This window comes from Macaca thibetana, chromosome 2 (genome assembly GCF_024542745.1).
Source record: "Macaca thibetana thibetana isolate TM-01 chromosome 2, ASM2454274v1, whole genome shotgun sequence".
NCBI lineage: Eukaryota > Metazoa > Chordata > Mammalia > Primates > Cercopithecidae > Macaca > Macaca thibetana.
In genome coordinates, this window is record NC_065579.1 from 184,182,916 (window position 1) to 184,198,303 (window position 15,388).

General features: G+C 31.5%; 1 protein-coding gene across 4 annotated transcripts in view; it reads right to left on the minus strand.

The window, feature by feature from the left end:
• Nucleotides 1–513: 513 nt before the first annotated feature.
• The window catches only part of CADM2 (cell adhesion molecule 2), a 1,083,199-nt gene continuing 1,068,324 nt past the window's right edge, over nucleotides 514–15,388 (minus strand). For all 4 annotated transcript variants that reach the window (XM_050782110.1, XM_050782111.1, XM_050782109.1 and 1 more), the window contains 2 exons: nucleotides 9,230–9,355; nucleotides 514–8,295 (listed from right to left, as the gene is read on the minus strand). In XM_050782110.1, coding sequence (XP_050638067.1) covers nucleotides 8,177–8,295; nucleotides 9,230–9,355 — 245 coding nt within the window. In that variant the 3' untranslated portion in view covers nucleotides 514–8,176. The remainder of the gene's footprint in view (nucleotides 8,296–9,229; nucleotides 9,356–15,388) is intronic.

The following is a 15,388-nucleotide window of genomic DNA, read 5'->3' on the forward strand; positions in this document are numbered from 1 at the left end:
TTTTTAAAAAACTGTACAGTTCCTTGAACCTCTTAGTTTAAATGTGTAAACTGTTACATATTAGCATTATCCTGGAATTATCATATCATGAAGGGCCTTCATAGGCATCAAAACCCAATTATTAATAACACTTAGACTTAATATCCTTTATTGAATTGTATGAACCAGAATTTCTAGTGTGCCTTCAATTCTATACATTATTTGACCAAAGTAAGTATTGCCATTATGAAAACAGAGTTGATTTACCTACGAAGCATGGGTTCCATATTTGTACATAGTTGAAAAACTGCTAACAGTGGGCATTTGGGGTAATTTAAAAAAAAAAAAAAGGACACGTGGATGCATGTTTTACTTCAAATGTCACTATTTCTTTCAGATGTGCTGAATCTGATCTTCGATAGAGTGTCGAATTTCCTAACTTGTAATGCAGGGCATTTTTTAATATTAAATGAAAAAATGTGAGTTAAAAACAAAATAAAATGTTATTTAATAAAATAAACCAGATACAAAATCTTGCCTTGTATTTACAGATAAATTTTAATGGAATATTTCATGGTCTAACACAAATATGAGACCCAATGACACTAAGTCTTGTACAGCCTTTGGCTTACCCTGTATAACAAAATCTGTTATTTAAAGTAGACTATAAAATACTTTATGGTAAGTGAACTTCCAAAGACACAAAGAAAATCCTCCATAAATTTAAAAGCTTATCTGAAATCCTTATTGGCAGAAGCTTAGGTTGGATATATGATTAATTGCATTATCTTAGGTAGCTGAAATATATAATACTGGTTAGAGTGTGAAGGTTAAAAAAAATAGGTTTAGGTATTTTTGCTTCTGTTCCTACTCAACATTAGTAAACACACGTAAGTGAATGTAAAATTACCTTTACAGAGTTTCAAAATTTTGGCAATCTCAAGCAAATTTCCCTAAGTCAGCAACATTTTTTTTTAACCCTTAGTCATCGTATTACAAGGTTCATATATTCCAAGGAATATTGATTAAATGTTGTACAAATTAGATAACATTTATTTTACTGATGCTTAATTTTTAAAACCTCCATTTAGAAATTTACAAGTAAAATGGGCGTCATCGAGGAAAACTAAAATGGATGGATAATGTATGCAGTTGAATAAAAGGTATTCAAAATAATGTTTTTGGCGTAAAGAATGTTTTGTACCATCATTTTAATGACCTGTCCCTGGAAAAAAGAAAGTTCCATCTTTCAATGTCTGTTTTCAAGGTTAAGAAATGTACTAAATGAATAGACCATTCAGTAATGTCCAACAGATAACTAAAATTCAAATTTTATTTTTCCATATTTATCGGACAATTTTTTTTCTGACAAGACTATACTGAAAAATGAAGTGCAAATGGGAACCCTGTAAAAATGTTTATAAGAGTTGTACATGACATACTTTAAACGCCGCTAAGTACACATTGAATACTTTGTAAGTATATAGGCATATCAACATGCAAGTGTCATGTACCTAATATTACAATATGCATTTTGTTTTTTGAAAATGTTAATGACAAGAGTAGATTCAGTAACTATGTTTCTCCATTTTCTGTGCTTATATGGTTAATTTTGTTGGATCTTCTTTATAGCACAGAATTTATTTTTTATGCTGTCATAAATATACCCTTCCAAAAGTTATGAATTTCATGTCATAAATCGCACATTTTATTTTTGAAGCTGCATTACTGGGAACACCTGCGTTTCTGGATACCATTTTCAGAGATAAGTCTTTAAATTATTTTTAGCATGGCAGACTTGTTCTAATGTTGTTTGTGTTGAAATGTTTATGATAAAAATGGAGCTTTCTTGAGGGAGTATTTTTTGGTTGAATGAAAAGCTAAACAACAAATTCACGAATATTGATGTGAATGCAATATGAAGAAAACAGGTCAGTAATCTCAAATTCATAAATCCTTGGGTTATGACTTGACTGCATCATAGAATCTACAATAAGTACAGTAGGTACAGTTAAATAAATTTGAAAAAAGATTAAAATTGTATACATTTATAAGGAGAAAGAGTACTAGCTTTGAAAAATTTCTAGATTTTTGTTCTTTCTATTTATGAGATTTATTCAATACATTAAAAACACAGAGAAAAGCAAAAAGGATAGAGATATAACAATTCAGTTTACATTTCATAGTTTTTTTTAACCAATTGGTGACCACTGCCTTCAAACATCAATATTTTATTGCGTATGATTTTCACTATCAGTAAATATAAAGAGAAAAGTGTCTACTAGTATCATGTACACGAAAAAGCATCTGAAGAAATAAAGCATTTGAGGTTTGACAGTACTGTTTGTAAGTGTAATGTTGCATTTCATACCGCACTTAAAAGTCCATGTAGTCACTGCTGCTTTGACCCTGGATGTGGAAAAGTGCTTAAGTGCTGAGCCCTGGTAGGTTTTTGTTTTGCCCCTGCAATCTTCAAATATCTTTTAACTTTTCTTCTTTCGAAATATACAGTATGTTTCATAGGGGGAAATAGTGGTTTTTTTTTTGTTTTTTTTGTTTTTTGTTTTTTACATCTCTTTCACATTTGGGCCCATTCTCTCCAAAATAATCATACATTTCTTGATATATATATAAGTGTGTTTGTGTATATATATGTATCAAGATATATATATCAAGATATATATATATCACTTCTTGATATATATATGCATACAAAATATGTGAAGATCAACCAAATATTATTGATAACATAACCACATAACATAGAAACATCTTACTTTAAGCATATTTTAGAGATTCACCATTGTAATTTGAGATATTCATGTTTTTATTTTTTCCTACAGAAGAGTCTGTCATTTCTGTTAGGATAATTAAATTACATCATTGCAAAATTCTTAATATGTCTATGCAGACAAAATGAAGTGGGCATTTGTGGCAATACTGTGCATTATATGAGGATTATTTATTAATAAGGAGAAATTTTTAAAATACTTAAATTGGTCTCATACAGATAATACTACTTGGTAAAATAATTCATATACATGATTTTTACTTAAAACACACCATGAATTTATAAGAAATTGTTACATTTTAAAAATTAAATATCAGATTGGATCGCAAAGTGTTGCCATTTTAATTATTTTTAAAAATCAATACAATTATATTAACATTGAAATATTTAATAGGCATGAGGAGGACTATTCTTATAAAGTTATAATATTTTGCCTTTAGGAAAAGCTAATGATAGAAAAGGAAAAACAAATGCAGATTCATACACCACAGAATACACTGAAGAACTTGGCTTTTGAGATTTCCCAGGGGGTGGGGAGTGCACTGTTATAATAGTTCCGTAAGAATGCTTCCTGGGATATCTGGTAAATAATTATTTCCTCTATTTATATTGAAGTATCATAGCCCATGTTAAAAGTGAGAGGTAGAAGGATTATTGTAAGTATGCATGGCAGAGAACTTACCAGCTATGTCCAATAACTATTGCATTCAGTATTAATAATCTCAATACATAAAAATGCTGATGATTTTAGAACCCATTCTTATATGTTGTCCCCTTTAACTCTCTTTATTATCTTGCTACTTTCAATCCATTGCCTTTGGAAGGGTATGAGTGCAAAGGGCTTGTTCAGGGGTAGAATAGATAAAGGGAAAAAATGAATAGAAAAAAAAAAGATATTTAAAAATTCCCATTAAGATACAGTGACTAACTATTAAAAGTACCTTATGTTCTTTCATTGACTACATTTGTACTTATAATAAAAGTACTACAATCTATGAAAACATGCACATATTTCAAACAAAACTGAAGAATTCCCAATTCAATGAGATATGAATCGAAATTTAAAACTCAGGTTATTTCTTTCTCTGCAATAACACTAAAAACTAATCCAAATAAAAATGTTACTGTGTCACATTAATAAGAAAAACTTAACTTGTCCTTGAATTAGTTGTATTTTAATGAATGCTTTAGTGTGTGAGAGGTGAAGATTAGCAACCTCTTGGATCTTGTTGAAGAATTCTTTAAAATCCCTTTGCATTAAGTATCCAGCAATAGAACTGCAGATATTGCACTGAGTATATTTCAATATTGCCAGTGTATATTTCAAAACAAATTCTATTATCTACACTAAGATTTCCTCTTTCCCAATATTCAAAATGCATATTATAATTACATGGGTTTCCAACATCCATACACAGCAAGTACAAGATACTTACATGTACGTACACTGTAGTTACCTATATTTTGCATAGTTTTTAGTGTGTACTTTGTGCCACTTAATAAAAAGCATTACTCAACAGTAATTCTCATTAGGTGTTTCATTTATTCGGCTGTGATTACTGGTTATTTTTCGTTTTGTATTGTTTTATCAGAAATTTGCATTTGCAAAGGGAAATAATATTGGGCAATTTGAGCGACTCTAAGTAATTAGCAATATCATGGGAAAGTTGCGGTAAAACATGAGGTTTTGCGTTTTCTCCACAATTAAAAAGCATAATGTAAAATTTCATATTTGTTGTCCACTAAATTATCTTGATGTCCAAAGAAAAACAAAAAGCATTTGAAATGTTCCCCTTGGTAACACTTTGCAATAAGTGGCACTAAATTACACGATAACTGCTATGTTACATGGAAGAGCCATCACTGTCAAACAGCTGCTATACATGTGCCTATATGGAATCTCAATGCTGTTACAATCATGAGTACATAATTACAAATGAGCTTGTACTTTTGATTGAGATATTTATATTTTTACAAAGAAATAAAAATAAATGAGGTGTTAGTTTCTTTGCCATATTTGGGAAAGTTAGTTTTCTTTCTCTATTTGTTATTTTAATTGTGGGGTTTCAATGAAAGATTAAGCATCTTGAATCAATATGAGATCATCCAGTTTCTAGATTAAACTCCAATATCAGGTTCCTTAAACTGCTTCTTGGATTCTCTGGTAAAAGAAAACAAGTTGAAATTTCTCTCTCTTTTCTATTTTTCTTTCTCTCTTATACACACACATATACACACACACGAACATGCACACCATCAATACTCTGCTCATGCGCTCTGTCACAAACATTTCTTTTTCCTCCTAATTTTGATAATAATCCTATCTAGAACACGCAAAAATTGAAGAAAAAAAAAGAAAGAAAGAAAAATGCTGCTTAGACTTGATTTTGATGGAGGACAACCAATTTACACTGTAAACAGTACACTGGCAGAGAATAGCTACTTTTGGTAAAGAATAATGCTCCATATTCTACTAAGGGTGTGTGTGTGTGCACATTGCTTCCATTGAGTTCCCTACCTACTGTGCTCACTTAGAAGAGACAGAAATTGACTCTACGTGCACACAATGTGCACGTTCCAGACAATGCAATTGACATCATTCTCATTTCGAAATACTATGTCATTATTTTCTGACTTGTTGGAATAGAAATGGGCAGAATTTTTACAATTTATTTTTTGTTTGGTTGAAAATTAAATAATTTTTAAAGGTATGAAAATATAACTTCATTGCTATTATTTTCTCCAGTTCAGAACATATCTAATTTAAATCAAACTATATTTAACAGGCAAACATTTGATTAGATCCCACAAATTATAATATACCAGTGTTTATAACTAGTATAGTAATCTAGTTGTTTTAGCTAACTGGATTTATAAGAGTTCTAATGAGATTTTATATTACTCTGAAGGGTTAAAAGAGTCAAAAATCTTGAAATGCAACCAATTTTGAATTTCTAATTTTACAGTGCTATAAATAATGACTGAGTTATTTAGGCAACAATTTAGTTGTTGGAGCCAAGTAGAATATAGATGAAATGAAGAAGGATGTAAATACAGCATCGATGAAGAGTGGCAATTTCGTAAGTGCATCCTGAAATTAGGCTTTAAATAGTAATTGATGATGCAGTTTGTACAACTTACTTCTGTAATAAGAACCTTTCCATTTTGTACTAACAGGATGAATTTTGCTTTGTGGAGTCTTTCTAAAGATTATGCATTGAAAGATATGAACAGTTTATAAACCTAGTCTAGTTTCAATGTGTCTAGTAGCACCTACCTGATTCTCTCAAACTACCATAGTATATTAACATATTATTGCATTTTTCCACAGATGGTATGGAGTGAACTGTAAAAACAAGCATGCAATCACATCAATGCAGACTTATTTCCTTAAAATGTCATACTGTATATGATTTATTATGTTAACACTCAACCACATCATATTATTTATGTTCTGTATATTCTGAAAAAGTGCTGTTTGACTGACATCGTCCTTTTTCTTTTATAAGAAATCAACAAGATAAATGCTTCAACAATCAAAAAAAAAACTTGAAAATTCTAACATTTTCCTTAAAAGATTTATACTTTACTGATAAATACTCTAAGATACAGCACCCTTGTCTTTCATTTGATATTAATACATGATGTTGCACTCAACCATTCTTATTCCCCAAAAATATATTCCACAATACTATTTTTAAAACCATAGGCCATCATGCGTCAGACATCACAAGTATAGCTACCATATTGTCATATTTGTTTTCTTCTTAAAGGTGCAATGCTTGTAAATTGGATTTTTTTGAAATCTAACTGGAGTTTTATTCTTTAGCATATAATAAATTTAATGAGAACTAATCTAACAATATTTTATTTTACTAGAAGAAATAATAAGACTTTAGATTGACTGTGTCATATTTAAGAATACAGCATTTCTTAATGGTTAAATACACCAAAATTTTAAAATAATCCAGAGAAAGAGACTTTCACTTTGGAGTTAAAAGCATGGCAGAAATTCTCTATCACTCACTGTTTCATCAGTTTGTACCTCACAAAATGCATAGACAGGAATTTAATATAAAGAATTAGTTCATTTATACAGAAAACATATCTTAAACACTTCTTTTTGGCAAACCAACATAGGTAAGCAGCTCTGGAACTGCAAAATGAAAATTTGTAAAGTTTTAGCAAACTAAAATTTATTTTTAGGTTATTATTCAACTGTGGTTGTAATTTAAAACCTGAGGCTGTGCACTGGTTGTTAGCTTAAAATTACCTTTCCTTATAACATTGTGCTTCCATTGTATAACAAAAAAAATTAACAAGAACTAGAAAAATTTGTTGTTGAACAGTGCTAGGACATACAGACAAAAATACTAATACATGTTATCTACTTATAATATTGGTTTAAGTAATATCTAAAGGGATATAATGGACGTTAGAAAATGCTTACTTATGACTGAATTACATACAGCCAAAAAAGTTAAATATGTATCAAATAATGTTTAATTGGATTTATTATATGCACTATATACAGATACTAAAATGTCTCAAAATTGTGCCCTATGGATACTTCAATATTGTTTAGGCAGGTGAATCTTTATGAAGCAAATAAATTATAGAATCAAATTAGAGAAATGAATGAAATCTTTGTGATTCCAAAAGCAGTAAATCATTTGGAATAATTTATTGGTAAATGAAGCTACAATATCCTAATAGTAAGATCTATATAATTATAGAAGATATCATGTCATGATTGCAATTCGTACACATGGCTCCTGTATCAAATACTATATTTCAATAGCAAATCGATACAGCTTTACCAGTATAATCTCCAACATTCCAAAAACTACACTATAGTGGTTTTTTTTAAATTTTATGTTTTCTAGGACATATGTTTCCAAAACATGTTGTCTTTGAAGACAGACATGTAGAAAACAGTAATTGTAAACCTCTAACCTTCAATTAATCATAAGTACATTAGGTCCTTCTCTAATCCTGTTACTTGTGAAAGCCGTCCAATGGTAAACTAATAAGGTCTATGACTTAAAGGGGAAGAAATGGGGGGAAAAAAACTCTGCACACATTTTTTAATGTATAAAAACCACTCAGTATCATGATCCAAGGAGATGATTAACATTGTTAAGGCTGTATATTCAAGCACTGTATGTTAAAAGAGCAATGGTGTGAAATTTAGGCAGTAAGAAATGTCCTGCATTATGGATGGTACAGTAATTAAAGAATGATGCTTTCAACAGCTGATTGTTGGTATGCACTGGCTACTGATAGCAGTACAGTATGGGAGTTAATAAGGGTAGCAGACGATGGTAGAAATGAATTCTGAAAGATGATAGCCAGTTTTCTCCAGCAGTCAGCCTGGTAGTAAAACTCAGAATCTTGGCCTGCATCTTAAATGAAATACTCTTTTTTCTCTTCAGCATTGACTTGGCTGCCTTCAGCATTGATAATGGCTGTATCAGCGTCTGGTGCATCTTCAGCTCCTTTAGCTTCATTTGTTAAATACGTTCCTGTATATATTGGAAGAAAAATATATTAGCTCTGTGAGACTGGTAAAATACTCAGCATTAAAGCGACATTATCTAGGAAGAAACTTTTGCCAGATTTTTGAGACCTAATATGCTACCCAATTGACTCTTCTAAAGTTGCACTGTTTCCTTTCAGTTTTCAGGTATCCTGCAGGTGAAGTTACGGCTTGATTTACTACAGGCAAGGGCCAAACTGAAATGGGTAATAAGTAATTGTGACTTCTTTAATGATGGATAAAATCAATGTGAACCTTATAGCTGTAGCAATCAGGGTCTTTTGTTAAGATTTTTTTTTTTTTTTTTTTTTTTTGAGACGGAGTCTCGCTCTGTCGCCCAGACTGGAGTGAGTGGCGTGATCTCGGCTCACTGCAAGCTCCGCCTCCCGGGTTCCCGCCATTCTCCTGTCTCAGCCTCCCGAGTAGCTGGGACTACATTTTGTTAAGATCTTAAAAATGGTCATGTTAAACTTGTCACCGTTTATTTTGGTAAACTTCTTTAAAAGTAGGTTATATTAATAAAGTGGTACCTGGCCCATTGCACAATATATATTTTCCTCACTAAATATGGCTACACAGATGTTCACAAATTGACAAACAGAAACATCAACCAAATAGTTATAGTTGGATTTCAGTTCTAGACATAAATTACAAACTTTCTTCTCTTTTTTTCTATTTTTCTGAGCCAGTGGCTTACTCTATGACATCTAGCCGTTGGCTAAACACTATTTTGTTAAGCCAATTCAACTTTAAATTTAAGTAAAATAATGAAGAATTCACTGAAATAATTTAGCATTTATCTCTATCTCCCTATTGTACACACATGTACAGAAACATATATGCACTGATGTCATATTTTATAATGAAGTTAGTCTAGAATATTTTGCCAACGTTGAATACTCTGACTGAATATAACCTACCTTTATGCCTCGCCAGGTATCGACCAAGCAGAAAGATAGAACACAGCGTGACAAATACAACTACAGCCACTATTCCTCCTATGAGAGCATGGTCAGGGCCATTCTGGCCAGCCAAAGCATTAGGATCTGGAAAAGAGAGGAAAATATTGTTCCAGTTCATGTGTTATTTAGTCATAGAATACATAACTGCATTAGAATGAATGATTTTGAAAATTAACACAATTTTTATTAAATAATACATTAATGTGTGTTACACCAATCATCCTGTGAACAAATATTATAATATACAAGGTATCTGGGGATATAATATTTGATACATCAATCACTATTGCCTTTGAGCTTACATTTTAAGGAAAAGATTGGATAAGCAAATATACATACATGATTTTGTATAGTTATAGGCCATTCCTTCCTCCTCACCTCCATCTGAAAATATGTGTGTGTATGCCTGTATATTTCTTTGGTGTGACTAACACAACTATATTGTTATTTAGTTAAAATAATGTCATGAGAAAGCCTAAGGCCAAAAATGATATTTGAGATTTATCATTATATAAATATTATTTAAAGCTATGGAAATTGACTAATTCACCCATGGGTGTCTAGATGGGGAAAAGAAGAGGTCTGAGAACTGACCACTGGGAACTTCCATATTTAAAATTCAGGAAGAGGAAGAACTTCCAGTTTTGCAGACTGAAAAGGAGAGAACAGTCAGATAGGAAGTGATATTGGAGAAAACACTGTAGTTGATCAAAGGAGGAATGTATTTTGGCAGGAAAGCAGGGGTTGGGACTCTGTTAAATGCTGTTGATAGAAAGGGGAATATTAATACTCAGCATCAAGATTTAAATGCCGGTGGAACTTGTGATTCTACAGGAAGTGACTGGAAAGAGACAAATTAATAATATACTTTTATATTCTGCCTTCAATAGGATTTCCCAGGCAAGAGATCAGCCCAGAAAAGGATGGCCAGTTTTCAAGAAGAAATGAAAAGGCCAAAAGAATATCCAGACATTTGGGCACTCAAAAATTTGGAAAATTAGCTCTTCATAGAAATCACATAATAAGGGATAAAACTGAGTAAAGACCTGGGCAATAAAATCCACTAAGACTCAGCCCTGTGACAAAGATCAGATTGAGTGTACTTCCTGCTTTCCCAGGTTCATTGTTGCAGATAGCCTCCGGATAGCTATTTATAATTTACAGATGGATTTAAGAGAGAGTGAAAGTAAGGAAATAAATTAGGCTTGGCAAGAATGCCTTCAAAAACTAGGGCTGGATTATAGGAACATTAATCTGACAAATAGATTGTGAGTCTTCTGTATTTTTAATGTAACTCTGTGTCAAAGGATCATATGTCTAGACAGAAAGAAAAAATAGTCTGACTGTTTGAAACTTCAAACAACCTCTAGACACCTGAACTTGCTAAATGCAAAAAGTGGACTATAAAAGCTGTGTATCCTAATGGAGGACATACTCCCCAACATCTACTTCAAATAGAGTCATGGACTATGACTAACTAGGTTGAACTCAACAATAGGTAGAATTTGGGAAAGCAAAAAAGAATGAATAGAGGAGAATCCGGGTTCTTCAGGGAACAACAACCCTTTCCAAGACAGAGGGGCCTTGTCACGCCAGCCTGGCATGTTTTTATAATTGCTACAGATCCCTGATTACCCTGTGTATACCATTCTTCCTTTAATTCCAAATGGGAGTATATATTATCAAGGAGTGCTTCTCCTCTATCATGTGTACTGTGTATGGGATGGAGAGGAGCATTAATAACTTGTCTTCTTTTCAGCAGATATGATGAAGAGAATTGTGCATATCTGAAGATCTTGAGCTTTGAGTGGGACACCTTGGTTTGATGGAACTTTCGTTTGTTTCTTTAGATGGGATGTGGTAGTGGTGTGTGTAAAGGAAACGAGGTGAAAAAATATTTGGTGATCAGAATGGTATATTGGGGCCGAGATTTCTAGCTGATAAACATTTTCTTTGCTTTCAGTTATTAGAACTAGGCGTTTTCCAGTCTCTCTTACAGTTGATTAAACAAAGTGATTTGTATTCTAGACAACTAAATGAAGGCTCAGCCAATAAAAAATCCTCACACACGTAAGCCCCTCCTGGGTGACCTCAGGAGATGAAAGTTGAAGATAAGAGAGTCAAAGAAGTAAGTAAAGCTATTTGTCACTAAATCTCTGGAGAAAAAAAAAAAAAAAAAGCCCAATTAACAATACACACTATGTTTTGTTTTGTTTTATATTTTGCCCAGACTGGAGTTCAGTGAGTGGCATGATCTCAGCTCACTGCAACCTCCACCTCCCAGGTACAAGTGATTCTACTGCCTCAGCTTTCCAAGTAGCTGGGATTACAGGTGCCCACTACCATAGCTAATTAGCCTCAGCTAATTTTTGTATTTGTTTTTAGTAGAGACAGGGTTTCACCATGTTGGTCAGGCTAGTCTCGAACTCCTGACCTCAAGAAATCCACCCACCTTGGCCTCCCAAAGTGCTGGGATTACAGGTGTGAGCCACTGCATCCAGCCTAATGATACACCTTTGAAATGCTTATTGCGAGGGTATGGGAGGCAGGGAAGCTTTACTTCAAAAACATTAATCATTAAAATTAAAGTTATGACAGTTAATTTTAGCTCTCTAATATCTATTTCTTGTATTTCCGTACATTTCTATCATTGCCCATGAATCTCCAAAAATGAGGAAAAAATAAACCTGTCATATTTCTGAATTCACTATTCATATTACTTGCGATATACTTTGGAATCAGTTTAAAAATCCACCTCTTGCTCAAGTTTTCATATATGGTCATAAATCATATCCATTATATTTGCTGAGTACCTTTCAGAAATGGGTACTCTTTTAGAGAACTTAGAAATCATTTTTGTTCATGTATCTCTGCACCTGTCTTTTTTGCTGAAGGTGAATTCTAAAAAGTATTTCTGGATCAATGGTATAAATATTTTGTAAAGGCTTTTGATAAATATTGTCAATGTACATTGCCGAAAAATTGTGCAAATTCACCCCCCTCTCCCATCAACAGTACCTGAAGGATTCTTTTCTCCATATTGTATTACATCAAAATACAATTTTAAAAAATTTTGCCATTCTAATGTGGAAAAGTAACATCCAGATTTAAATGTTTTGGATTAATGAAATTACAGGTTAACATAATAATGTCTAAACATTTTTCTGCTATTTTAATTCATTAATTTTGAAATGCCTGTCTATGCGATTTGTCCATTTTTCTATTTAAATTTTGTTTTAACAGCTCTCTTTACATAAAGATTCACATTTTTTAGTAAGTTCTCTATTTTTCATTTTTGGTATTTTCAGATAGATTAGTCTTACAACTTTATGTAATCAAATCCATTAAATTATTATGTATGACACATGGCTTGAGGGTCATGGAATAAAATACTTTTGCAATAAGATTATATGCATATAGATCTATATGGTCATCTAACCCTTTTGTTATACTTTAATCCTTCTAAAATGTATTTTGGTCTATGACTTGAGGCTAAAGTGTTAAAATACAACTTTGTTTTTGTTTCTACAGCCAGCTGTCCTCCAAACAATTTCTTTCATCAATAATTTTATTTTTTAAAATAAATTGTCTATCAATTTTATATATAAAATATGTCTATATATTTTATAGGTTTCTAAAATAATTGTCTATATATTTTTATGTTTCTGCACATTCTAGTCTATATGAGTGATCTGTATGCCCAATCTTACACCAGTATTATGGTTTTAAAAATCAGTTGAAGGACTTCTAAAAGACACCCCCTATCAAGTTCAGAAAAATTTTGGAAGAATCAAAATATAACAGATTATTTATTGGGATTTATAAACTTATAAATATATTTTGTTTTATATAGTATATTATCCAGAATCAGCATGATTCTTTAACGATTCATACGTTCAGTGTCTTTTAGTAAGTTGTGTAGTTTTCTGATATTGGATCATATGCTTGCATTAATGTTATTTTCTGTTCTTAAAATTTTCAATCATTGAAAATATTTAAATATCAAGATAAATTAGTAATTATATTAATAATTAATATCAATAATTAATTATCAATAATAAATTAATATTAATAAAGTTAATTATAAATTAATATTAATTATTAATGATAAATTAATAATAATTATTATATTAGTCATTATATATGATTACATTATAATAAAACAAATAATCATCATAATAATAATTGATAATATTGTTAAAATTAATAATATATTAATAAAATATTCAAAGCTATTATTATTATTATTGTTGTTATTAAGACAGCCTTGCTCTGTAGCCCAGGCTGGGGTGCAGTGGTGCGATCTCGGCTCACTGCAACCTCCACCTCCTGGGTTCAAGTGATTCTCCTTCCTCAGCCTCCCGAGCAGCTGGGACTACAGACATGCACCACCACACCCGGCTAACTTCTGTATTTTCAGTAGAGATGGGGTTTCACCATATTGGTCAGGCTGGTCTTGAACTCCTGACCTCGTGATCTGCCTGCCTCAGTCTCCAAAAGTGCTGGGATTACAGGCGTGAGTCACCGCGCCCGGCCGTTATTATTTTTTAATTAAATTGTACACCTTCTGTATTAGTCTGTTGTCATGCTACCAATAAAGCCGTACCCGCAGACTGGGTAATTTATAAGGAAAAAGAGGTTTAAGGTACTCAGAGTTCCTGTCTCGAACATAAATAAATAAATAAATAAATAATCTTTACACATCCTTGAATTTTCTTTTCTCAATTTTAATCTTAGTATTGGGATGACTTGAACAAAGACTCTGATATTCTGGTATTTCCTGCTCATTCTTAATGCTGTAGATCAATTCAGGTACAGCTGTCTTTGCAAGTGAAATATGAATTATATGACATCTGAACCTAGTGAGTGGAATGGAGGTAGTGTTTTAGGATACAGGTCACTATTAGGGAAAGGTTTCATTGATTTATTTAATATTGTTTGCCTATAATCTTCATTCTTACAGTAGAATCTCAGATTATGTATGTAGGCCATTTTCCCTTTCCTGGTTTTTGTTTTTTTTTTTTTTTTTTTTTTTTTTGACATTAAAACGATTTGACCTGTGAAAATTTGTTGTAGATCAATTTAAATTTCTCATGTTCGTTATTGTATCAGTTTGTTTCAGATACATTCAGAGATAGATGAACATAACTTTTGAAGAAATTAATTTATAACATATATTTATTTGATCCTATTCATTCCTATAATCTGTGAAGGAAATACTTCAACTTTCACCTTTCGTGTCATTGACAAAGTAAATCAACATATTTTCATAGGATTTTAAGGTTTTAAAGATAATATGGATATCAAAAAAGTTACTTTATATGTCTACAAGTGTATTTTTTTAAAAGTAATATTTTTGACTATGCCTTTTTTTTTATCCCCATAACTGTTAGAACTAAGAGTCTCTCCTTAAGTTTTTATTCTTAGCAACTAAAACAAATGTTTGGGATTGAGGATAAGTATCACCTGAATGATGCAGGAAGAATATATAATTTAAAAGCTAAATTTCAACAGGAATTTCTCATATTTCCTCTCACATCTACCTCCTATTTCACAGCAATAAAAAGACAAAGTAAAACCTTCTGAAATTTCTTAACAGAGAGTTGTGTCTGTGTTATTATTCAGATAAATTCATCATGTGTCATTAAAGATCATTTTTCATTCTCAAGCATTAGCCCATGATTTGTTGGCATTAGCCTGTTAACATTGCAGTAAATTTCAGGAGATCTGATAATACATTAGTAATCTCTTTTATCTGACAGTGCAAAAAACACAAAAGATATTGTAAACATAAAACTTTCTGAATTTAACAACTTTCATTTAGAGTTATTTGATGCTTAGTAAAGGACTCCAAAGAGAAAATTATGTCAAATTATAATACCTAAGGTCAGTAATTTTAAATCTTTACAAGAGTGAAAAATAACACTAATTTATAATTTCATTTAAAATCTTAATATGGAGAAATCCTAAATTATGTAATTCTATCTCTGAAATTATTGCTGGGTTTTTTTAATCAAGGGTCTAGTCTATCATGTTTTCTGTTCTTAAAATACAAAGTACAAACTCTAATATAAAGAATTTCTTTATAGACAAGAGTATGTAGAAAATATAAATGCA